The sequence below is a fragment of the Parasteatoda tepidariorum genome, chromosome 10 (genome assembly GCF_043381705.1).
Source record: "Parasteatoda tepidariorum isolate YZ-2023 chromosome 10, CAS_Ptep_4.0, whole genome shotgun sequence".
NCBI classification, from domain to species: Eukaryota; Metazoa; Arthropoda; class Arachnida; order Araneae; family Theridiidae; genus Parasteatoda; species Parasteatoda tepidariorum.
This window is the reverse complement of record NC_092213.1, coordinates 10,475,795-10,502,043: the sequence shown is the minus strand read 5'-3', so window position 1 is coordinate 10,502,043 and position 26,249 is coordinate 10,475,795. Positions and strand designations below refer to the sequence as shown.

General features: G+C 32.9%; 1 protein-coding gene and 1 non-coding gene across 3 annotated transcripts in view; one reads left to right on the top strand and one right to left on the bottom strand.

Annotated features, from left to right (window-relative positions):
- The window catches only part of LOC107454144 (adhesion G protein-coupled receptor L2), a 44,135-nt gene that overhangs the window by 10,864 nt on the left and 7,022 nt on the right, over positions 1-26,249 (bottom strand). For both annotated transcript variants that reach the window (XM_071186669.1, XM_071186670.1), the window contains exons 5-14: positions 25,957-26,042; positions 24,253-24,507; positions 23,120-23,225; positions 20,040-20,229; positions 18,699-18,866; positions 15,889-16,021; positions 12,721-12,824; positions 11,298-11,409; positions 4,979-5,129; positions 4,810-4,876 (exon numbers count right to left, since the gene is read on the bottom strand). In XM_071186669.1, the coding sequence (XP_071042770.1) occupies positions 4,810-4,876; positions 4,979-5,129; positions 11,298-11,409; positions 12,721-12,824; positions 15,889-16,021; positions 18,699-18,866; positions 20,040-20,229; positions 23,120-23,225; positions 24,253-24,507; positions 25,957-26,042 (1,372 nt within the window). The remainder of the gene's footprint in view (positions 1-4,809; positions 4,877-4,978; positions 5,130-11,297; positions 11,410-12,720; positions 12,825-15,888; positions 16,022-18,698; positions 18,867-20,039; positions 20,230-23,119; positions 23,226-24,252; positions 24,508-25,956; positions 26,043-26,249) is intronic.
- TRNAL-CAG (transfer RNA leucine (anticodon CAG)) lies at positions 8,504-8,587 on the top strand. Its single transcript has one exon. It is a non-coding gene; the product is annotated as a tRNA-Leu (tRNA).

Genomic DNA, 26,249 nt, shown 5'->3' with positions numbered 1-26,249 from the left:
CGTCTATCTTAGTGCCACTGCTTGTGATTGTGAGGTCTATTCTGCTCAAAGATTTGAGAATTTAGGGCAACATTGCATTAAGGTCTGGGAACTGCAAGAAATTCCTGTCAGGTGCTTGCAGAACTTTATTTCAGCTATAAAGCTTTCTTGTTAATCATGGTATAGGGTTTACGTACAATAGACCACTGGTCGATGGGCCATGCTTTTTGGAGCTGCCCAACCTCTAAGTCCTTCATGTCTAAGCTTATACATTTGTCCGGTATGACCTACATCATTGTTTTTTTTAAGGTCAAGTGCCACTGCTCAGTATGCATTTAAGGGTACTTCTAGCAGTGATGTTTCTCCTAATCTGTCCTCAGCAGATATCAAAATATCAAAAAATGTAATAATATAAACGGATAAATTAATATCAAATCGGATATAACAAATATTTCGGACATTCACCAAAGCGAACTACACTATCTAGCCATTAATGACCGGACACCCCTTGAATGGCAGGTGGACTCGTCCTGGCGGAAAAAATACGGAACCTGTGGTGGGGGGAAGACCATTCACAATTAGGCGACGGCCACACGAGCGTTAACAGTGAAAATGAGTGGACGGCGAGAGCTGAATGAGGCGGAAAGGGACATGATCATAGGCGCCCACCGATTTGGTCATTCCATACGTGCCATCTCCGACAAGTTTCAGATACCACGGTCAACAGTTCGTGATGTCGTGTTGAAATGGGAACGAGAGGGAGTGATAAAACTTCAGTCTTGACCCGGCAAGCCCGAAATAATGTCCGACAGGGATCGACGATCTCTTCGACGTGTAGTGAAGACAAACCGACAAATGTCGTTGGACACTGTCGCTACCAACTTCCGGGCTGCATCTGGTGGTGTTTCCAGTACACGTACCATTCGTCGGGAGCTGATTGCACAAGGATTCCATGGACGAGCAGCAGCACATATGCCAAACATCTCTCCATCAAACGCCCGCTACTGATTTCAGTGGAGCAGAGCACGTCGCCAGTGGACAGTAGAGCAATGGAAATGCGTTATGTGGAGTGATGAGTCACGCTGCATGTTGTAGCACTCTGATGGACGGGTGTGAACCTGGAGAATGAGCGGAGAACGGTACCTACCGGAGTGCATTGTCCCCACTGTGAAGTTCGGCGATGGAGGAATTATGGTGTGGTCCTGTTTCTCATGGTTTGGCCTTGGACCCTTGGAGTTAATGCGTGGAACCCTGAACGCAGAAGGATATGGAGACATCCTGGACAATTCGGCGCTTCCTACCCTGTGGCAACAGTTCGGTAATGGCCCGTTTGTGTTTCAACACAATAACGCTGCCATTCATAAAGCACATGCCATCACGGACTGGTTTGATGAAATGGGGGTGCAAGAGCTTGACTGGCCATCCCAAAGTCCCGACATCAATCCAATTGAGCATCTCTGGGATGAGTTGGAGCGCCGGTTGAGAGCCAGACCGCAACGCCTCAAAACCACCACTCAAGTCTTCGCCATGTTACAGGAGGAATGGCGGGCAATACCTGCCGCCGTGTACCAACACCTAGTGGATCGTCTTCCTAGAAGGGTTAAAGCTGTGATTAGGGTGCGTGGCTGCCCTACGCCCTACTAACTTGATACTAGCACCTCTTGTATCCGAAATGAGGGGTGTCCGGTCATTAATGGCCAGATAGTGTATGTGATTGTTGACATTCACCAGTGAAAGACGACATTCTCTTGAAATCGGCCATGTACGGTAACAAATACATACAGTAAAATTGTCACAACTAGTTTCTTAAATAAACTTTAAAATATAGCTACTCGTAAGGTATTTACAGCAGTTTAAAGTGATTACTTTTGGTCTTTATTCAGAGCTAGATCTGTATCACAAAATTTTCTGTTATGGGCCGCTGCTCACTTACAGATATTTTGCCACATTCGTTCATTTAGGTAAGTTTCGTGAGGTTTAGCACAAACCTTTATCTCCAAGATACACCAAACGGATAAAGCCATCGAATTCAAGTCTGGTGAACAAGGTGATCATTCAGGGCTGCCCATGGCTAAAGCTTCGATTTGTTCATAGAAATTATTGTATTGAAAAGTAGTTTGTTGAATACGGGAATCGACCACCCCTCTCTCCTATTCCCTATGACATATTCATGTATTATTTCGAAAAAAGTGTTTTCAAATTGTTCAAGTTCTCATAATGGAAAAGATATGTTGAGAATACGTTTGTCCTAGTAGACAGTGACCCTGATTTTCAAGAGTTGCTTTTTGCTGTTAACTCGGTTTGACCCAACACCTCCTACAGTGGCACCACCCCCCCAAGCTCTTGGGCGCATTCATCCCCCCCCAAGAAAAAATTGCTAATTTTCCCCCTCCATGTTAGCTTGTTCGAAATAGTGCTAATTTGCTTGCATTGTACTGATAATATGACAAATGCAAACCTTGAGCCTGATTGTGAATGCTGAAAATATGTTTAAAGCAAAAATACACCTGTAGTCAAGTTATGCATGCCTGAAAATGGCCAGTTGCTTCTTTTATTTATGTACTTAAAAAAAAATTNTGCTTGCATTCTACTCATAATATGACAAATGCAGACCTTGATCCTGATTGTGAATGCTGAAAATATGTTAAAAGCAAAAATACACCTGTAGTCAAGTTATGTATGCCTGAAAATGGCCAGTTGCTTCTTTTATCTATGTACTTAATAAAAAAATTCTCTCGTCTAAATTCTCCCCCCCCAAACTATTCGTTTTATATAGTGTAAAAATCCCCCCCCCCAAGCATTAAGTGGGCGCATCGTGGGAAATTCGCAGTGGGGGAATTGCGAAAGATGTCATTACGTTTGGACTACTAAAGGATCAAATTTCCTGTTTATGGTAACCCGTGCTGAGACCTCAACTCTTAGAGGAGGTATTAGTTGACCCCAACATTCAATTTACTTCAGACGTGGAATTTAATTTTGCATTTTTCTTTTTTAAATGTTCTTGAAATATAACCTCTTAAGATGTTCTTTTTTAGAAGTTCGTCGATTTTTGGCAGTTTGAAACATGTCGACTGTAATTTTCATTTTGCATATATTTGAAGGGAATGAGGTTTTTAATCTACTAATATTTTACTGCTTCAGTTTCTTGGGATTATTTATTTATTTTCTTACATTATATTTGTAAATCGAATCCTGTCTCCAATATCTCAAATTTAAAATTAAATTTCTAGTGCACTTTAGCATCCAAATAGAGTCTCGGTGCTGCCATCTAGTGTGGCAGAAGCTAGACGTCCAAATTAACATGGCCAACGGTATCTCACCCATTGTGGTGGTCCTGAAAGAGTGGATACCACTTCTGGAGAACGCACTAGGTCTGCTCATCAGGAAAACTGATTGTGCAGCTCATAGGAAATAAAAAAAAATATCTCAAATTTAATCCTGAGATAAATTGGCTCAGTATGTTTCGATATACTTATTATTCTTAGCCAAGGAAGAATCTAATCTCCAAGATAGCGGTCGATTATTATAAATTGCTCCCTCACACGTCGATGAAAAGAGAGGACCGTTGTTCTTGTTAAACTATCACACACCTTTTAGAAGCGTAGTTTACATGATATTAGTTGTGGAGGTTATAATTAAAGTAGTTACTGAATGCAATTCCCCACACTCAAAATGAACAATAAGGGGACCAAATGGTCGATCAGTCTCCTGACCAAACTATTGGTTAGAGTCACCGAAGAAAAAAAAGGTCATGTTGATTCAGAGAAAGTACGCTTTTCCACTGATTTAGTACCTTATCGTCTGCTATTTAAGGTTAGGTTCTGAAACGTTCTTTTATGCAAAAATTCGATTATTATTCAATACTGTACTACATATTTAAGATTAGGCTCTACATGTATAAGGTCAGACTCTAAAACAGGGGTTTCCAACTGGCGGCCCGGGGGACGCATCCGGTCCGCGTAGCCTTTTTTTGTGGCCCGCGAACTAAAATATATTCGTTGTCATTTTTTTGCGGACAATTTTCGTAAAAAATATATGTGGGTATAAAATACTTTTCTCGTTAATAAAAACCTAATTTCTTCGTTTCTGTGAAATTTAACACACCAACAGTGCAAAAAAATTTATTTCTGAGGTTTTGCATCCAAGAAAATATTTATTCAAATACAAAAATAATCGTGTATGTTGCTCTTTTTTATTTCATTTTTTTGTATTTTGTGAATATAATTTAGCATGTGCGTATCAGAAATTTTCTCGAAGAAATTCTCCGATTTAACTTTTTGAAACCACTCATTTTGGACGAAAATATTTGCACACACATTTGTAAATTTTAAATTTAAAATGTAAATATCTATTCTCTGGTGGTTGCAGCAGACAAACCTCAATTTTCTTATTGAATATTTTGTGTGCTACAATGTAAGTTTTAATTACCAAACTTTTTTAAGTTTTATCTCTTAACAATTAGATATCTGTTACACATTAATTGTTTCATACATGGGTGCACATTATAGTTATTGTAGCCCGAATTTTTATTATTTATTTAATATTTTTAAAAATATTATTAATAACAATTAAATATTTTTAAAAATCTACTTCTTATTTTAATTTGTATTTCAATACTTTTGTTTTGTACTAGTTGGTAAAAATCTGACTGTAATATTTAATGTTCCTTCAAACATAAAAGAGTCCTACATAAAATTTTGAAAAAATTGCGGCCCGCCATTTGATTTGTGTTTTTAATTGTGGCACTCGGCCTCATGTAAGTTGGAAACCCCTGCTCTAAAACGTTCTTGTACGTAAACATTGGCTGATTATCAGCACTGTACTACTTACTTATCATCTCTAATTAGCAAATCAGGATGGGTAACAGAAGACAGCGGAACAATAACAAAAGGAATACCTGGAATGTTAAGGCGAATGGTGTTAATGATTTTTTCCCCACGCAAATAAATCAATTACGTTATTGTAGTTTAAAATGTTAGGATGATAGATCTATACTTACCATATGCAATGGCGTACAAGATGATCGGACGAGTTCTTCTTGTCTCGAAAACAAGTATAACCATTTTGTACAGAAGTACTCCTTCAAGTAACATCCAGAAGAAAGATGACAGTACAAAGTATTGCAATAAAGCTGATACTACCATACACGCCTGTATACATACAAGGAAAAATCCATAAGCATTAAAACAGTATTGCAGAATGGTTCAGTGGTGAATAGTAAATTGAATAAAATGGCCATATTTCATAATAAACAAATTTAATAAATGTAAAGCAACTGAAAACACTAACAAAAAAAATGATGGTACGATATGTGTTAGGTTTTCTAACAAGTATTTTACTACTGGTACGTTACCCGCCACACAAGTGAAGTGATTACATACGAGGGTTGTAAATTAAATAGTGGCAACTTAACCTTGAAACTCACAGAAGGGCGGGCATGCGCAAATAGGATATGGGAAAGTTGAGGTGGTGCTGTTGTCGATGTGTAGAGTGCAAAATACAGTCGATCTGCTTAGAAGGGTAGTTGTTGTGTGGCGTTAAAGTGAAGAGTTTCGTTTCTATCGCTCTAAAGCATGTTTTCAAAAGGTGATCAGCTTTGTCGCTTAAAATCGAGGTTGCCCGTGGTAAAAATGCAACAGAATGCTATCGAGGATTAGTGGAAGCCTGTGGGGCAAATGCTTTACCGTATTGGACAGTAGCACGATGGGTTCAAGCATCTCGTCTTTTTCGTCATTAAGCCTTTTGAAAACATGCTTTAGAGCGATGGAAACGAAACTCCTCACTTTAACGCTACACAACAACTACCCTTCTAAGCAGAACGACTGTTTATTGCACTACACACATCGACAACAGCGCCACCTCACCGTTCCCATATCCTATTTGCGCATGCCCGCCCTTCTGTGAGTTTCAAGGTTAAGTTGCCACTATTTAATTTACAACCCTCGTAATTAGAATTATTGTGAGTTAACGTAACGCAATCTGTTGGTGGAGCAGAAATTCGCAATAAATATTTTTGAAAACTGTGTATTTGTTTTTGAATAAAGGAGAAGCAATAATAGATTTGAAAATTTTATCTTTAATATTCTTAATTTTGTGCAGCATCATTTAAAGTTTTACTAAAATTAGTACTTGTCTTTTATATCGTCGTATCCAGTTTTTTTCAGCTATGGAACTCTAAAAATTTTACTTTTTTCGGCTGGACCCTGACTTTATAAGTAATAAAGTACACAAAAGCAATTGTGCCCGCATTAACCAGTAAAAGACTACTTTATTTGGAAAATATTTAAAAAGAGGAAATAAATTTTTTCATTGTTTTTTAATTTATTCTTAAATTAGCCAGGGAACAAAATTTCTTTGTTAACGAATTTAGTTATTTTATTTTGATTTGAAAAGTGCAGTCGGAAATATTAATTCAATTTTTCATAAATGCAGATTCTTTTTATAAGATTGTTATTCGAATCAATTCGAATCCTTCAAGTAAGTAAATAAGTATATCAGATAAATAAGCATATCAAAATTTTTAGGTTAAAAATATTGTTATTAGAAAATAATATTTTTTCACCAAAATAAAAATTGCTGTTTTTTTTATATTGGCCTTTTACTATAAATAAATTCATAAAGACAATCGAAATAATAACTAACTAATGGATTATTAATTAGAACTAAAAATAAATAAGATATCAAAAATCATTACAGTGGGGAAAAAAAAGTTCTCACTCTTTGAATCATTTTTACCCCTTTATGAAACCTTAGGATTTGGAGAAACTCTTTTTTTGAACTACTATTCTATATAATAAATTGATATATTTTTTCACTAAGATACTAATAGATGGCAGATATTTTTAAAAATATTTGAAAACACTTTCACTTTCCTCTTCCAGCACTTCGCAAAGTAAAGAACTAGGTGGCGGCATCTACTGACATTTTTATGAAAAAATTTTGTAAATCAATTTTAAAACTTAATTTTTTTCAAAAAAAACTTTAGATTTAATGTTGAGAAATTCTCATAGAAGATTTAATGTTGAGAAATTCTCATAGATTTTTTGCATTATTATTGACCTAAAATTAGTTTTTTTTTCGTCACATTAATTTTTATTCAAAATAATTTTTCTTTTAAAAGTTAATGAAATTAATTTGATAATAACTAATTTAACATTTAATAATAATAGTACTAATAATAAATTAAAAATAACTAAAGAATAATTATGATTAAAAAATTGGTACAGAATCCATGCAATAAATATATATTACTATGCACACATATTATTATGCATACATTATACATACATATTATTAAGTATGAATGCAATCTCATAAATATCTGACATAAATAGTAGTTTAAAAATGCAACTGAGGTAGGAAAATGTTATGCAAAGGATTATATAAAATATATAATATATTACTTAAATTTTTTTATTAACAATGCTGGCATTAAATTATAAATTGAATTAACTATATTACCTAAAAATTATAATTATACATACTACATTTCTAAGGATAGATTTAAATAAATAGATATTACAATAAAATTATATTTTAAATAATAAAAAAAATTATTAACTCTAAAATTTTTTTAGAATAAGTAGTATTTTATTATAAATAAATGCTCATTTTTTCGTAACATTTATTAGATATTGATAATTTATTCCATTCAAGAAAGTGCACAGGTTAAGTATTAAGTAATGTGAACAATATAATATGCTCATTTGCATCTTTGCACGGGGTCACGTGCTGGTGCAAATGTAAGAGAACAAACTATAAAATTATTAATTTAAACTGTAATGGAAATACTAGAATACTAGACTTAATAGAGATAACTTTTTTCGAAACAAAAATTTATAATTAATAATGTTTAAAATTTTTTGAATGCATAAAATTTATAATAATGTAACAATAATGTAAATAATGTAATAACAATGTAAATTATTTAATAATAATGTAATAAATAATGTAAATAATGAAGTAAATAATGTAAATAGGGTAATAAATAATGTAAATATAATATGCAAATTTAATAATGAAATTAATTATGTAATGCTTAGAAACTATGTAATTAATAATGCTAAGAAATAATGTAATTAATAATGTTCAGAAATTTTTTATCAACTGCAAAGAAAACTTTCATTCGATGGCTTTTTCTTGTGTATTTGTTTTTTTGAAAAAAGAAAAATTATGAAACTAAATATTTTATTAGAAGTTTAAATTCAAAGCATTCAGCAACTGAACTGAATTCAATTGAACTAAAAACCTGAAGCATTTTGATTTTGCTAAAAATATTTTTCTTAAAAAGAAAATTGTTTCCTTCTTTTACTTCAAATTTTCATATTCGCAAATAAAATAGAAGAGGAGGTTTGAACAAGCACTGAAAGTCAATGGCTAAATATATAAGATTCAATTTCAAGTGCAGAATATGGAAAAAATTATTATCAGGAAAAGTTTAATTGTTTTGCAAAGCAAGAAATCAAATTTTGATAATTTTAAATTATACATTGAATATATTTTATTTGTAGTTCCCTTCAGGCATGTCAGGATGGCCGAGTGGTCTAAGGCGCTGCGTTCAGGTCGCAGTCCACTTCTGTGGGCGTGGGTTCGAATCCCACTTCTGACAGATGTTTCTTTTTGTTTAAAACTTTTTGCAAAATAGTTATCGAAGCAGGATTTCGGTAAAAATTTTTATGCTGAAAATCGAAAGTCACATCTCTGTTTATTTATTATATTAGCTGCCATGCCTCTCTGAGAAAAAGGAAAGCAATGTATAAAAAAAAAGTTTTTCAAGAAAGTGAAGCATGTTGTGTTTTCAATAGCACGGAGAATCACCACTATGTGTATTTATTAATCTGAAGGTTCCAAATTTTCAGCGGAACCCTTGGGTTCGCACTGACGTTAATGTTTCGGTTGCTTATATGAATTTATTTATGTGAAATGCCTATAAATAAAGCACTAAATTTATTTAGAAGGTTTTTTTTTACAGCAATATTTTGAATAAATAATGAAAAGGAAAATGTTCTATTAAGGATATGCACTTATAAAAAATTCATAAACGTTTCTAATCAATCTTTCAATTCAAAATTGCAATTCATTCCTCAATTATTCACATTAAATATTTTCAAAATTATTAGAAGTCTTTTTCTTTTTCTTTTGATTGATTTCTTTTAGTATATTCATAGCCGCTAATAAGCTTTTTCGCAATTATCGGGGTTCCACCATAAGAATCTGGAACTGGGTTCCATAGTCGAGCAAATTTGGGAACCACTGTATTCCAGCAATTTTTTTTTCTAGCTATTACTTTTCAAACAACAAATCCAGTAAAAATTTTTTTCCAGTTATTATTTATCGAACAACAGATCCAGTTACATTTTATTGCAGTTATTATTTATCAAATAACAGATGCAATTAAATTTTTTTACAGTTATTATTTATCAAACAATAGATTCGGTTAAAAATTTTTAAAGTTATTTTTTATTGAACAACATTTCCAGTTATAACTTTTTCCAGTTATTATTTATCAAGCAACAGATTCAGTTGCAATTTTTTCTAGTTAATATTTATTAAACAAGTCGAGCTATTATTCCTCGAGCAATATTTTAATTTGACTTAATAAAAAAAAACTATTTCATATTTTTTATTAGCTATTAATAGTTCGAAAGTAGTACAGTAGTTCAAAACAGTTATTAATTAATTTTTCAAATTTAATTTTTTATAAATAATAATTTTTTAAACAAAACAAAATATGCTTTGGTATGTATAGTTAGAATAGTTATACCGCTACCTCTAGCTTTTTCGCAATTAATTTTGGTTTCTCTCTAAAATATGTTTAAGTTAGTATAGTTAAAATAGTTGTTAATTAATTTTTCAACTTTTATTTTTTAAATCCAATTTTCGGTGAAAAATAAAATATGCTTAGCTTCGTAAAAATAGTTATTTAATTTTTCAACTAATAAATTTTTTGTGCAAAATAAAATATGCTTAGGTTTGAATAGTTAAAGTCCTTAATTTTTTTCCATTTTCATTCTTTTTGGTACAGAATAAAATATGCTTTGCTTTCTAGATTTTAAAAAATCATTAATTTATTTTGAAGTTCATTTTCTAATTATTAATATTTAATAGAAAAAAAATGTGTTTTGGTTTGATTATTTAAAAAAATGCAATGCGTTAAAAAAAACCCCCAACAACTTTTGATCTAATAATGGAATCTTCACGTTCTAGGACTCAATCTTAATGTCTCGAGGGGGTGACCTCAAATATTCTAATTAATAAGTGCAAACGGTATTTTAAGTTACGAAATCAGACCCAAAAACGTACTTTCTCTGAATAAACATACCTTTTTTTCAACTGATTCAGATTTCGGACCCCCAAAATATTGGGTGTAGCCGCAATTTGGAAATAGTTTGGTCATTAGAGCGGTCCAGAGATTTGACCCCTTAAGGTTAATTTTACTTTTTGCGTATTTCGCTATACCTCAAAAGCTTTTCAAGCGAATTGAAAATATTTTGCACACAATTATAAAATTCGTTTATCCAAAGAAAATTCCACACAACAATAACCTTAATTAGACATTTATTGTTTTTTATTATTTTATTTAATTATGGTCTAAAAAATTTTGACAATAGAAAATTTCAGCAAAATCGGTCGAATAGTCCCTGAGAATTTGAATTTCAAATATCTAACTTTTTTGAAATTCGATTTCTCTGGAATTATTCAACAGATTTTGCCATTTAAAATTATATTCTTTAAAATGCTGAAAATTGTATACATTGTATAGATTATAATTCAAAATTATTTCGACTATTATTAAATAAAATAATACAAAATAATAAATATTTAATAAAAGTTATTTTTGCGTGGAATTATCTTTGGACAAACAAATTTCATAATAGTGTACAAAAGTTTTTCAATTCGCTTAAAAACTTTTCGGGATTTTCTAATTAAGGGCTCAAAACTTTGGACCGCTCTCCTGATCAAACTATTAGGACCATATTTCCCAGATTGCAGCTTTATGACCCCCATGTCTTGGGGATCAGAAATCGTAATTCATAGCCTGCACTTATTAATTAGCATATTTGAGGTCACCCCGTCGAAACATTAAAATTGAATCCTGGAACGTAAAGATCCGATCATTAGATCAAAAGTTATTCAGAGAGATTTTTTTTTTGCACCTTACATCTTTGCACTTTATTTATGTTATAAAATAAAATAGCTTTAGGTATGATAAGTTTTTAAGAAGTATTTTTATACATTATAGTGAGCTGGAGAAAATATCGAGAGTAATTAGAATTTTTACATAATTGATATTTCATAAGAGTTAAAAATAGTCTTACCACAGTCTGTCGTTTATTGGTTCTCTTTAAACCGGTTTGTACCAGAATACATATGGCTAACAAACATATGGCCAAGTTTAGAGTGATTGTATTTCGCCTGTTATGAAGAGACCTGCAACAGAAATTTGGCTAGATCAGGAGCGCAGACAGTGGGTTAAAATTCTAGGTTAGGGTTAGAAAACCTTTCAGGATTAAATTTTACCCTTTTAATTTCTTAGTATATCTAAAACTGTTAATAATTGATTCTAACAAACCAAAAATATAGCAAAATAGAATTTTATTATGTAGTAAAAATATATAAAGCCGTTCCTTGTATCGAAGCATTCCTTAACATGAGCGTTGCTAACAGGAGTGTTTCTTAAGAGGAGCGTTACCTGATCCCTAATTTATGGTTTGGGGTTGATTAGAAATCCCATCATAAATACTTGAATTGATGTGGCTGGGAATTGAAAACGCGAATGGGGTGGAGCCTCTTAATTTTCTCGTTTTGAATGTTTTTTGGTCTCATAACAGGCTTCACTAAGTACAGATATATCTATGTAAAGAGCTCCACTCGCCATTCGTCTGGAGCAGTGGCGGTGACTATGGTTACGAGATTCAGCTATTCCTTATAATTAATTTTTCCTTAGAGGGAAATAAAAAAATAACTTATAATTTCTTGATTAATGTAAATTTTCCTAAAGTTTTAAAATTCTTCGTTTTAATAATTGAAAAAAAAAAGGCCTAAGATCCTCTAAATGGAGTAAGTTAAGTTTGTGATAAGTTATAATTTAAATAATTGTAAATATTATTCTTTTGGGAAATGTTTTTGTTCACTTATTTCCAAATATTTGTCTACAATTTTTTCATAGGATCAAAATTTACTTTTTTTCCCGCTTTTTATCTACAGCACCTAACTTTAACCATAGTCAAAGTCATGCAAATTTTTCTGACTCCAACAACATTTTCTTCGACTCCACCACAACCCTGGTTCGGATTTCAAAGAGCGCTTGATTCAAATCATATGCGTTTCATATGTATATATATATAGAAAGATAGCAGAATGACATAATAAAATGTCGTTTTTAATGACACTTGGACATGCCAAACTCGTCAGAAATTTGCTTTTCCTGACGAGCAGAAATTTGCTTGTCGGGAAGGTGCGCCTTTCGTTTGACTAGAGAGCACCGCAAGGGTGAAAGTACATCTTAGCTTAGACACCTCACAGATAGATTCCAGCACCACTCATTTGTGAGAGCACTATCTTAATTTAGACATAGGTTTGAAGGGGAAGGAAATTTTCACCTGATCCCTGTACATATGGTACTGCTCAGCAACCGACCATAGGACTTTCGATTCCACTGATTTTACGAAAACGTATATCTCAATATTATAGAATTCAAGTGGCTCTTTAAATGAAACAAAAGAACTAAAATAAACTCACTTAATCGTCCCATAGACAATAATTGTCAGAACAAGAGCCACAGTAGACAATCCTAGGCATATCAGAGAGAGACATTTTAATGCGCTTTCCTCTTCTTCGGAATACTGAAATCATCAAATCAATTAATTATTTTATGTGGTAATTTCTTAGTTACTACTTTTCTCACAATATACTAACTACTTCTATAGGTGTTGTATATTGCATACGCATTATTATATATGCACTATTATTATATATGCACACCCATTCCAACATTGACATCTAAATCAGTTTTTGGTTTTCGGTGACCAACAGATTGTCGCTTCTAAATTAAAAAAAAAATATTCAACAGAAATATCCAAAAATGTTTGAACAGAAATTTAGTTCTCGATTTTTCAGAAACAAAAATAAAACTTAATGCTTCTGCTTGGTTACCATTGCAACACAATCCACAATTTTTTTTAATAATACCTATTTAATGCCGAAATGATTTTATAAAATTTTTGCCCAAATGATTTTATAGTAATGGCCCAAAAATATCGTTTTATAATAATGTTTTGCACTTTTGTATTAATTATTTTAAATGCATTCACTAGATACAGATTCATGCGAAACTTATAGTAATAAAAGTAAACATAATTTACTGTAAAATAGTTTATAAATTTACCACAAAGTAAAACATGTTATTATTAAATTTTGCGTTATAAGTTAATATTATAGGGCTACGTAATAATAAAGGAACACCACTTTCAGTTTTAAGCCTTTCTTTGGAATACTAATCAAAATCTAATGTTTGATAATTGTAAAGAACATTTAGAAAGTATGATGAATGAATAATTCAGGTGTCTATCTATCTTCTATATTATATAAAACGCTAATACGTACGTATGTATGTATGTATCAATAAAACCGATGATATTTCTTTTCTAGCACTGGCAACAGTTTTCATTTTTAATGGATTGGATTCGGCGCGCAAGAGCACGTAGTGAGCAACCAGATAACAATAACCAGAGTGCGCATTATCAGGTTGTTCAATTCAGATTCATGCACTAAAAACATGACAATATTTAATTTAAACTCAATTAGGAATTAATTAATTAATTGAAGTGAGAATGCTTTAAAAGGCCGCTGTTGAATTGATATTTTTCTACTGGGAGCTACCTAAACGTCTAAAAAACGTTTAAGTGTTTGTATTGAATGCATTGAATTTTTTTATATTTCGCGTTTATTTATGCATTGAATTTTCACGCTTTAAAATGCAGAATATTAGTGAAGCAATATTTGATAATTTATTTTGCTAATATGTTTCTTATTTAGCTAATGTTTTGATTTTTTCACCATGTACAATCTAAATAGCTAATATACTTTTTTAAAAGCCAATAAGAACATTGGTAGAATTCTTCTACATAAGTACAATACTATGTCTTTGATGATAAAATACTATGTCTTTGATGATAATATATTATGTCTTTGTGCTAGAACATTGTGTTCATTGGCGAGCGAGCGCAGCGAGCCATGGTTCACGGCGTGAACCACATAGGATTGCGTAGCAATTCTCGGGGGTTGGCGAGCGTTAGCGAGCAGGGGGCGGAGCCTCCTAGTATTATATAAAACGCTAATACGTATGCATCAATAAAACCGATGATATTTATTTTCTAGCGTTGGCAACAGTTTTCATTTTCAATTGATAGGCTTCGGCGCGCAAGAGCACGTAGTGAGCATCATATTGCTAATCGGGTGAATTCTCACCGAATGATCAAAAAAATTCTCACAAAATTATCTTCATCGAAGCCGATGCTTTACATCCGGCATTCAGTACTATTTCATATTGTTTTACAACACGTGGTTTTAGCCCTCTGGTATGAAAGACTTTAAAACAAAACTTACAACAGTTACTTTTCTCAACAACTGAAATTTAGAATAGTGTGATTAAGAAAAATATGTGAACTGTTTGCAATTTCAAATTGATATTGAAATGCACAGGCTTAGAATTTTCTACAGTGACAAGTTTTCGGAACTTCAGTGTTCAAAAAAGTATACAAAAGCTATACATTAAGAACGTATCCTATGAGCGAGCAAAGCAATCCGAAATGAACTGCAAAAGCAGTTCCGGGGGTTGGCGAGTGCCAGCGAGCAGGGGGCGAAGCCTCCTAGTACTTTTGAATCATAGATAAAAAAAATGTACTCTTTAACAAATATATTATTACTTTTATTAGTTTTATACTGATGTCAACCAGCGGAATACGGATATTCATGTGAGAAAACTAGATCACATCATGTGATTTTATTTATAAAATCAGAATGCTCGAACCTATTTATCTGAACTTTATCTTTCTATATTAAAAATTTATGAACGCCGTCATCTCTGTTTTGAGTATTCAACTTAATGTTACATTTTGTTTTGTTGTGCAAAAACTAGCAGACTTAAAAACTGAAAAGTATGATGGTGAGCAGAAATATTTACAGGTAGTAAGATGGAATGAGAAATTAAAAATTCGATAATAAGTTCGAGAATTATTAACTGCTAAACATGTAGTAAAAATAAAATGCGGGTCGATCTACAGGACACTGAAATGTAACTGCAGAGTTAAAACTTGATATGCTAAAAGGGCCCTATTTCTTTCTGAGCTTCTTTTTTAAATTGCAATTGGTTCAAAAGTTATTGCAATATTAAGTGTGCGTGAGAGACGGGGAAAGAGAGGGGAAGCGGAGAGAGAGAGAGAGTTCTAGTGTATAGTTTGTCTAAAGTAAGAACTCCCTTAGCCATTCGTCTGGCCCCGTGGCGGTGACTATGGTAACGAGGTATAACTATTTCAAGTAGGTGTGCGAGCTCATTGTTTAGAACAGGTTTTGACTCTGATCGGGGAGAGAAAGGGAATTAGGCAACAGACGGCCTTAGATTTTGTGGCGAGGGGGTGTTCTATCTACAAACAAACTATGGTGATTCATTCGATTTTCATATTTTCTTATTTAAATATCAATTTGCGCTCCTAAACTGTGCACAGTTTTTCCACAGGGATTTAAAAAATTTATATTAAGGGTGATTCACACGGAACACCCTATATATCTAAAAACACATATCTATGAAAAATCGAGAGGGAGAATGGAAATCGGAACAATAGATCAAAAGTTATTTTTAATTGTCTTTCTTAATGTTTTGTTTTAAGAAATTCGATAAACGTGATTTACCTCATGGTTTGTGAAGTCCATAAGAACCGCGAAATTGGTCATGTGATTACAGACGCATATAGTGAAATTAGGATCATTTGTACCATTATCGACATCGCAGCCTGAGATATCCCAAATTCCGTATCTACTATTCCTGAAACAAAGAATAAGTATACATCAGAAATTTGCAAAAAGTTAAAACTCACGAAAATTGCTAGTTATTTGTGTCCAAATTCCATTTATCATTATTATTTTATGAAAAAGCCTTAAATACTTTAAAAAAAAAAATCCTGTCTCAAAATTTGCTTTCAGAATTTACGTATCCGCAAGTTAAAAAAAAATGGGTTGGCAACGTTTGACGTTTTCTTATTCAATTTTGACACTCCATATCTCATCGAATGTTTTTGAAATGATTTAGATCCTTCGAATGAAGACGTTTTGTTCCACCGAAATCTACTTTTCATTTCTTATTCGATATAGTAATGTTTTTTGTAGTCAATGTTTTGTAATATCATTTGTAGATGTGGTTTATTTACGTCGCACTGAGGCTGTACAATGAGCTATTGGCGTCGTTTTGACAATCATTTCTGCGGCTGATCCGAAGACATGCCATTACAAGTTCGATCCTTCGCAAAGGGGATGGGTAGCCTGACGACCTCTCTCAAAGTCGAGCATATTACGGTAGAACAGTTTAACGATGGCCGATACCGCACACTCTCGGTCTCATCGCAGGCTTATCGAAGTGTTCACTCTCCCACACACTGACCGCAGCCAGTGATTTCTTGACTTCGGTGATCTACTGGAAACCGTGTCCTAACAATCAGTCCGCTGCGGGATACGTTAGGTTGAGAAAGATGAACACTTTTCGACACTTCCTTCTTTCGGTTTTCAATATAGGTTAAGGCCGCAAAAGCTGCTCGTGACACTTGTGAAAGGCATGAAGAGGGTTCTATAAGCTAAACGAACTACTTGTGATTGGTATGCCAAATTAATTTAAAAAGGGAATTTTTGACCTTAAAGATAATACTCCGTCATACTACTTAAAGATATGCTTAAGCCGTTCACATGAATTCTCCGATGAAGTGCGATTAAATAAATTTTTGCACGAAAATTTGGCCAAATAAGAGAGGAACTGGCAATGAAAATAGAATGCTATCACGCTTTAAACATTTAAAAAATTGAAAACGAAAATGGCAAGAACTTAGTTACTAACCCAATTTATAGGATAATAACTTTGTCAACATATGAAAGAGCATATCATTCGATGGTAGAGAATCATTTTTTAAATGAAAGTGTAACAAAGTATATCCCAAAGCTGTATATAGTGTTCAAAGTACCTCTCCCAGTTACGATTAAGGTGACAGTGTTAAAAAGTTTTAAATGGTAAGACTTTTTTTTTTTAATTTTATCGAAATGTGACTTTTAAATTGACAAATCTTTAAAATATTGAGTTGGAACTATATTTTAATAGGAATAGAGGCGACTCTAATCAGAGATGAAGACAGTAGGATTTTTTTTTTACAAATCAGTAGACAAGAAATGTAAACACCTAGGAAATTTATGACATACTTTCCCCCACCCCATTGGGATAAGCTCTATAAAAAATAAGGATTATAAAAAACTTGTTAAAAATATTGTTCCAACTCCATTTTAAGTATCTTTTTCAAATTAAAGATCATGTTTCGTTGTAAAAAATGTCATTTGAAAGTTTCAATTTAAATGATCAAATTAACCGTAACCGCGAGAGCTGAACAATCATTTTTTTACCATACTCGCGGAATCGTACCTTCTTCTATATTCATTCAAAGTTTCATTCGTCTTGAAGTGAACTGATCGTTAAGACACGATTCCCAGCTGATCACTGAAGTCAAGCATCGCTGACTGCTGTCAGCGTGCAGGCGGGTGACCACTTGAATCAGTCTGCGAAGGAACCGAGGGTATGAGGTATTTGTCCTCGTCAAAACTGTTCCATCATAAAGTGCGCAACTTCAGGCTCAGATTGTTGGTCTACCGTTACGAGGGTGCCACCCCCTCTGCACAGGATCAAAATTGTGATGACATGTTTTTGGATCATCCTCAGGGATTCCCAGACCATAGCCAATTGCCCATTGTGCAGCTCTAGTGCGAGGTAAATTAACTTAAAACGTCAAACTTGATCTCGCTACTCGTGATGGGATCTTAAGTTGGTGAAGTCAGCTTATAATTGTCCTCTTCTTATAACAGTGAATACTGAAATATTTGCTTAATAACAACGAATTTGTTAACATTAATAAAAGAATTTTTTTTAGTTTATTATGGAATTTTAAAAAAAAAGTTTGAATGCGACTTTCAAAAAAAGTTACTTTATCTACGAAGTATTTCTTGCGTGCTACCATTTTGAAACTAAACTTTGAGAATGTTAAAAAATAATTTATGTCAGTCTTAGATCTGAAAAAAAAAACTTTGATACTACTGGGTTAGAAAAAAGTTGTTTCAAAAGAAAGGAAAATGCGAAGTCAATATTTTTAAGTCTTACAAGATAAGAAAGGAAAAAGCGAAAAGAAAGTAAGAAGAGAAAAGAAATTAAGAAGACAAAGAAAAATATTAAAAGAAAACAAAAACGTATAAATTATAGAGTATAAAACGAAAAAAAAAATCGAGTTTTCTTAATAAAATTTATTTAGTAATTTTTTAAGTATGTCAAAAATTAAGTTGCATTTATATTTATTTAGTTTGTAGTTGTTTAGGTTTATTTTTAGTTTAGATATGTATAACCTTTAGTTAGGTAGTAGTATAACCTTTAAAAACATAAAATACAAAAGTAACCAATCTGATTTTGATGTAGACATTACCTGTCTTTGTTTGTGTAGTTGAGAAAGACACAGAGAGGACGAGCGTTTTCTGGTCGAGGGTCGTGATAAATTTTCACTTTAATGACTTGACCTTCAGGGAAGAAGTAACTTCCATTCCCGCCTACACTTACACCTACAATACTTGAGCTTACATTCACATCCTCTGTACTGAAAAAAAAATGACGCATGAGAGTTGGAAATGCAAAAATAATCTCTATATACAAGACCTGAAAATTTAAATTTTCAGTTAGTAGCGGCTGGTGGGTAGATTCATAAAACGATCTGTAAAATGTATTTAGGAAACAATATCTTACTCTTCCGACCGGTAGTTGGGTGGCCAGAGAGCTGACCTCAAGTCAAAAAGATTCCGGGTTCGAATCCCGGATAAGGCTCTTCTTTCCTTCTCTTCTCTGTACTATCTGTCCTTCTTACTGTCGGATCATATGATCCATTTAATAATGTGGCTCTAAAAGAGTGGTCAACACATTTTTTACCTTTCTGATACCCGAATGTCGATAGTCAATATACGGGTGGACATTGAAGAACAACAACAATATCTTACCATTTAAATATTAGTCCTTTAGGCTTGAGTTTTAGTCTAATTTGATTTAGGGTAAAAAAAATATGTATATGGGGACAATATCTCTCTAGCTCAGAAACCTATATCTATTACCTTTGACCCTCTCATTAAATTCAAGATGGTGGCTAAAGCTCACCACGGAGGAGGGTACAAGATTCATGTAGGTCCCGAACCAAAAATTTTAAATCAATTTCGAGTTTTTTTTCCAATTATTTTTGAATTATATAGGAGCTACATAATAGGAATAACATAAATGAATTAAAGTTATTTTTTTGGGGCCGGGATAGCCTGGTTGGTAGGGCACTGGGCCCATGTCCAAGTGGTTGTGGGTTCGATCCCTGCCGGCCGAAGACTGAATGGTGACTGATGCACGCTAAATCTGTCGAGTCTCAAAGTCCTCCATGTTCCCATAACAAATCAATACCTCTGGGGGTACTGAATTGGAGATTGATCGCTCTCTGATTCAGATCAAAATTACGATCTGTGGAGGAATGAATGGATGTATGAATGGGTCCACCCTATAAACTGATGTGACGTATGGGTGCGGCAGAAGTCGAATTCTTGTCCACAGATGGCGCCACTGGAAAAGAAGAACAATTGGACCCCCTCTGCCATAATGGCCGATTAATATATATACGTCAACGACGACAACAGTTATTTTTTTCCTAGATTGTATTTTATTTTTAATATTAGGCTATATTTTTATTAAAAAGCTATAGTTTCTTAAGTGATATCCCTTAAGATGAAATTTGTTTTATTACCAGTTTGGAGTCATGTGTTCTTCCATGTTCTTAAAAACAGCGAGAATTCCTCTCTGTACTTCTTCTTCACCTCCGCATGAGTTACGAGTTCTGGGGGATAGATTTTCCGGCAAGTGGATTTCAGCCACAGTTTTGGACGCCAAACTGATATTGAAATCCTTTTTCTTCTCCAATTTGAACACTTCTAGGGCTTAAAATAAAAATACAAAGAGAGTGTTAAAATGGTATATCATAAGTAAATAATTTATTGCTTACCATCTATTAACTGTCTTAAGTTATATAGTTTTCCTTAAACGAGAATCAGATTGTTTATTCAGAGAAATTCAGATTATTTATTTCGTGAAAAGCAGCTTTAAAGCTTACATTGTTCATTAAATGAAAACAGCCTTAAAATTCACATTGTTTATTTAGTGAAAACAGTCCTCAAGCTCACATTATTCTTTAAAAGGGAACAGCTTTGACATTCGCATTGTTTATTAAGTGAAAGTAGTCTTAGAGCTTGCATTGTTCTTTAAATGAGAACAGCTTTAAAATTCATATTGTTTATTCGGTGAAAAGCACCCTTAAAGCTCACATTAGTGTTTTACGGTGAATACATATGTTTTGCGGTGAATAAATATGTTTTTTTAAAACAATTATTTTTTTTGGCAAAGTGTGTGTATAGTTGACTTAATCAAAATACTAAGTGAACAATCAAAATTATATTTAAATTACCAATTTAAATTACCATATTAAATTGTAAAAGAAATTGGCAATTGTTTAGCAAAATTACAGGCTTACGCAGGACACAGCTTACATAATTCTAATTTACAAAACCTAATTTCACACTATGTACCATTTCGACCTTTTTCTGGGTTCTGAATTAAGAGCTTGTTAAAAGGTTAAAAAGTTGCTTAAACATACTACCTAATAAAATAGTGCGTGGAGTCCCTCCGCGCGGAAGAAGCGAAACTTCGCAATATGGAAATGAAAATAGGAAGGGGTAGAAATTGATTTTTAGTGAAATCATATTGTTTCTTTAAGACAAACTTTATTAACATAGCTTACAATTCACAATTGATCGCATCTTTCAATTATCATTTTCGAGTGGAGAAATATCCAAATCCATAACATTTACAATGGGATTATGATAACTAAAGTAAGATACGAAATGCTTGAGTTCTATTTTTTCAATATTTCTTGCAAAAACTGCATCAATGGTAGTTCCCCCTTTGATTGTTGGATCATTCCTACCATTTATCATTTCCAATCCAAATTTGTCTTTAAGGAAGGTTAATAATGTTTCAGCGTCAGGTAACGAGAAATTCACATTAAAATCTCCTGCAAGGATCACAGACCACCGCCAAAAAAAGTCGCCAGCGCAAATGAATATTTCAAGATATTTTAAGATTTTACTAGGTTGCTAGGCAACCAAGCTCTGACTGTAAAACAGGTATACTACGCGCATGCGTTCGAGTGCCACGCATTCAGCATTAAACGTTAACGCAACATTATTGGAAGTCGCATTAGAAGTTTCACTTCAAAAAAACTGCAAATTGAAGATATTTTTTTAAAGCTTTTTCATGTTATCATAGCTGCAAAATGACCAAAGGTCAAAACTGAATATATTTTCAATTCACTAAATATAGTTCATAAATTGTCAGAAAATTTCATTGCAATGTTCCTAATAGGTTTTGAACAACGAAGTCTATTGTCCAATGAAATGTGGAAGTAAGCAGTTTCCGTATATCAGCATACGGGTTTAAGCATACGGATTTAAAAAATTATTTTCGATATTGTAGTTCTTTTCGATGTTTCAAATACTCATCTTAAAGATTTTAAATAGTAATAAGCACAGAAAAATGCAGAAAGAGCTTCCGCTCTAATGCTGGAGCATATAAAAAGAAGACGTGTTTTTTTCAATCCACGCCAAAATGGCAACACTCTGGCCATAACGTTTTCAGCGCCTCACAACGGCAAAATGATTAACTTCTAGTTAGATTGATAAGATTATCGTTTTATTTTATTATTTTTAATTGAATTCATGAAGTTTTGCATGGTTATTTGTTTTTTTTTTTTAATTCCATTAAATCCTTAGAATTTCACTCTTTAAGGATGTCGTGTGTTATTGAAGACATAAGTACACTTTGCACAGTAAATTACCATTTATTTTATATATTTAATTTCTCACTATTTTTCTTGTACTTATCTTTATTTCTATGTTTAATAAGACACATATTTATACGAATGATATGCGCCATTACTCCTTTTGAACTGGAGAATAAATTCCTAAAAAAGCATTAATGTAAATGTTTTTTATTTTTATTTTCCCTGATTATGGAAGAATTTATTATGTAACATAATGAAATAAAGAAGACTAAATAAAAATGTGACAGAAACGTTTCGTCTTTTTGAACTAAAGAATTAATTCAAAAAAGCATTATTAATGTAGACGTTTTTTTTGTTATTTTCCTTGATTATTGAAGAATTTATTATGTAACATAAGGAAATAAACAAGACTAAATAAAAAGGTGATAGAAACGTCACGCAAAAGGGAGAATTTTTTTATAATTTTAAGATCTTAATATTTTAAAAAGGTAATAAACAAAGAAAGACAATTTTTAAAGAACAACATTAAAATTCATATTGTTCATTAAGTAAAAACACCATCTAGCCGGACGAAGACTATGTAGTAAATGGTGACAGGCGCACGTTAAATTTGTCGGCTCACAAAGTCCTCCACGTTCCCATAATAAATCACAATCTCTGGGGGTACTGGATTGGGTTTTAATCGTTCTCTTCAGGTCAAAATTACGATCTCTGGATGAATGAATGAATATATTAATGGGTTAGACCTATGAACGGGTATAACTTACGAATGTGGTAGAATTTGAATTCTTGGCCATAGATGGCGCCAGTGGAAAACCAGAACAATCGCACCCCCTCTGTCTTAATGGCCGACAACAACAACAACAACAGTAAAAACATCATTAAAATGCAATCTTTCTGATTGATAATCTAACAATACTATTTATGCCGAGACGAAACTGCTTTTCCTTTAGTTTTAAATAATTCCAATAAATGAAAAATTAAAAAGTTACCAATATTTTCCTTCGTCATGGATCCAGTTATTTTATGACAGCCCATCATCCACGCCCATTTCTCTGTTTCTTTAATTATGTTAAATGCCATATCCCTACGTTTCCTCTGAAACAGAAAAATTATCATAATAAATTGTTCTAAATAACTTTTAGTTTAATCTTTGGATTTTTGAGTTAATCTGGAATTTGGAGTTAGGTTTGGATCTAGGTTCTTTTAACATGACTTGTTCTTAGCACTAATAGAAGTTGTTCTAAGTGTTAATATAACTTGTTCCTATTGGTAATAGCACTTATTCCTCTTGTTATTGGGCTGGTTTCTAGAGTTAATGTTTCTAGTGTTTATACACCTTGTACTTAGCACTAATAGAACTTGTTTTTAACGTTAATATAGCCAGTTTCTCACTCGTAACAAGGACTTTTTCCTGGTGTTAAAACGACTTGTTCTTAGAACTAAAAAAACTTGTTCTTAATGTTAATAAAGCACATTTCTCACTAGTTGACAAGGACTTCTTTCTACCGGTAATACGATCTATCACTATTTTGTTTTAGAGACTAGTTTTTTTTTTAAAAATGTCTGTCGAATTTGTTCCTAATGTTAATATAACATTTCATCTATCGCGTAGTGGAAAAAAATCAGCTTTAATTCAAAATAGTCCGGCATGATTTGATGCACATTAATATGATTTAACTAATGATATGATAAAAAAAAATGTGTTGTGTATTTTTAGATTATAACTCATTTAATACCTGTCAGGACCCTGATTCTCTCACGCATTTGATTGACCCCTGACCTAAGGGTCAGAGGGTAAGGGACACGGGAAGTGTCGTTCCCCTACATTGGGGGTTGAGCGAAGGACTTTTTGTTATGAGAAAGAATATTTTTAGATCAGTATTAGTTTAAACGGAGAAGAGTTGAGTATTAGCTGAACTAGGAGAGCGAAGGTATGAACTGGAAGGGAGCAGGAGAGCTCCGGACTTTAATGCCATGTAGATTATGTATATACTTATATTTTACTTTTTACTCATAATTAATCCAGAGATGACGAAATAAATACTTATACCTGAAATAATCCTTTGTCATCCTTATTGAGGATTTCATTTACACGAACCGAAAGAGAAATGTCTCACAATACCTGTTCCATTTTCTTCCAGACAACAGCGTCTTTTTTAATTATTCTGTCATATGCACCAACGACATTCTCAAAATCTTTCTCTATTCTTGGTCTATTGCGTGGATCTCCTGAATCCCCGCCAGCTTTTGGTTTAAATTTCTCCAACCATTCACGAGTTTTCTCCATCAAATCTTCGAGATCCACTTTCTCTCCTTCACAATTGGCCAAGTACTCAGCTTCGTACTGCATATAATCCTCCTCGTTTCCATAAAAAGGCTGAAACACAGTTATTTTTGAAAAATTTAGAACATTGGGTTCAGTACTACTGTAAGATTACGAACTTAGGATTGAGAATTACATACCATACGGATTGAGAAATACACAGCAAAGAACTTAAAAAGACTTTTTGCGAAATTGCTAACACTAAATAAATATTTGACCTACAGCTCTAAAATTTCAAATCGTGCAGAAAAATAAGCAAGATCATAAGATAAAGAAGTAAGCAAGATGATAATTTTACTAAAAAAAATTGTCTCATTTTGCCGATGTATATCTTATCTATCTATCTTATCTTTCTATCTTATCTTATCTTTCTATCTTATCTTATCTTTCTATCTTATCTTTCTATCTTATCTTTCTATCTTATCTTATCCTTCTATCTTATCTTTCTATCTTATCTTTCTATCTTATNGCGAGCCATGGTTCACGACGTGAACCACATAGGAATGCGTAGCAATTCTCGGGGGTTGGCGAGTGTTAGCGAGCAGGGGGCGGAGCCTCCTAGTATATATATATATAGCCGAAAGACAGAAACGTCGAAAAAAAAGTAGATTTATTCAGAAAAAGTACGTTTCCGTGTCTGCTTTCGTAACTTAAAATATCGTCTGCACTAATTAATTAGCAGATTTGAGGTTAACCCTTTGAGCTATTAAGATTGGGTCTTAGAACGTGAAGATCCAATCATGAGATCAAAAGTTATTTTGGGGTAGTCCGCTTATTTTTGTGAGTACTGTATGTTAAAAAACTTATTTAATTTGTTTTAACTTAAGGAAAACACGAAGGGAATAATTTTGAATTTATAAATATTTTATTGAATTTATTGAATTGTTAAATATTTTTTAATTTTTATTCATGGTTTATGATACGGGATATCTGCAAGAGACGTAGTGTGGGTAGCTGGATCCTGATTGGTTGATGAAACGTACGTGGCACTTGTTGTTAGCAACTGTTTCTTTCCATTCTATTTCGAGTAAGCCAAGCCCGTCAAAAATCCATTATCTTAAGTGCCACATTCTAAATTCTTACACAGGGATTCATTCACAAAGATTTAAATACTTTCACTTCAGATTTCTTACCTAACACAAAGACAGGTATGAAGCCATGCAGAACATAAGCTAATTTTGTATCGAAGTTCCCAGGTACACAAAACACAAATATACTACTGTTACAATAAAATACATAAGTAAATTATAAATTTAAGTTAAGTAACAGACGTAGATGGGAAAAAATTATATTTCAACAAATTCGATGTACGACATGGAGCTGTACTTAGTTAGATTCAAGTTAATTAACGTTCTAACTTATATAGGGAAGCTTAGCTCAAATTTAACAAGCAATTTTGCCTATCAGCTGGAGCTGAAGTCATAGGTCACATGTGTGGATATCGGTGATCTTCTTCTTTTTGAAGAGCAAGTACTCAATTGACATCAAAAACGCCGTACTTACCTCTGAGCAGTTGAAGAATGTGCAATTTCCAACTGGTTTGTCTATGAAATCTTTTACTTCATAGCTACAGTTCCATGTAATTGTTCCTGCGAAAATATAAATTGCACTATCAGCTACTACAAGCCATAGTTAATCCAAATTAACACATTTACATATTTTATAACCGTCGTTGAAAACCCGACCTAATTTTTTGAGTTTATGACTACCAATGCTTAAGTTCGCAGCCTTGATCAAAATCCAGAAGACTAAGCAACACCTGAATCAACTATTGAGAGAAATTTGCCTTCGTGGAA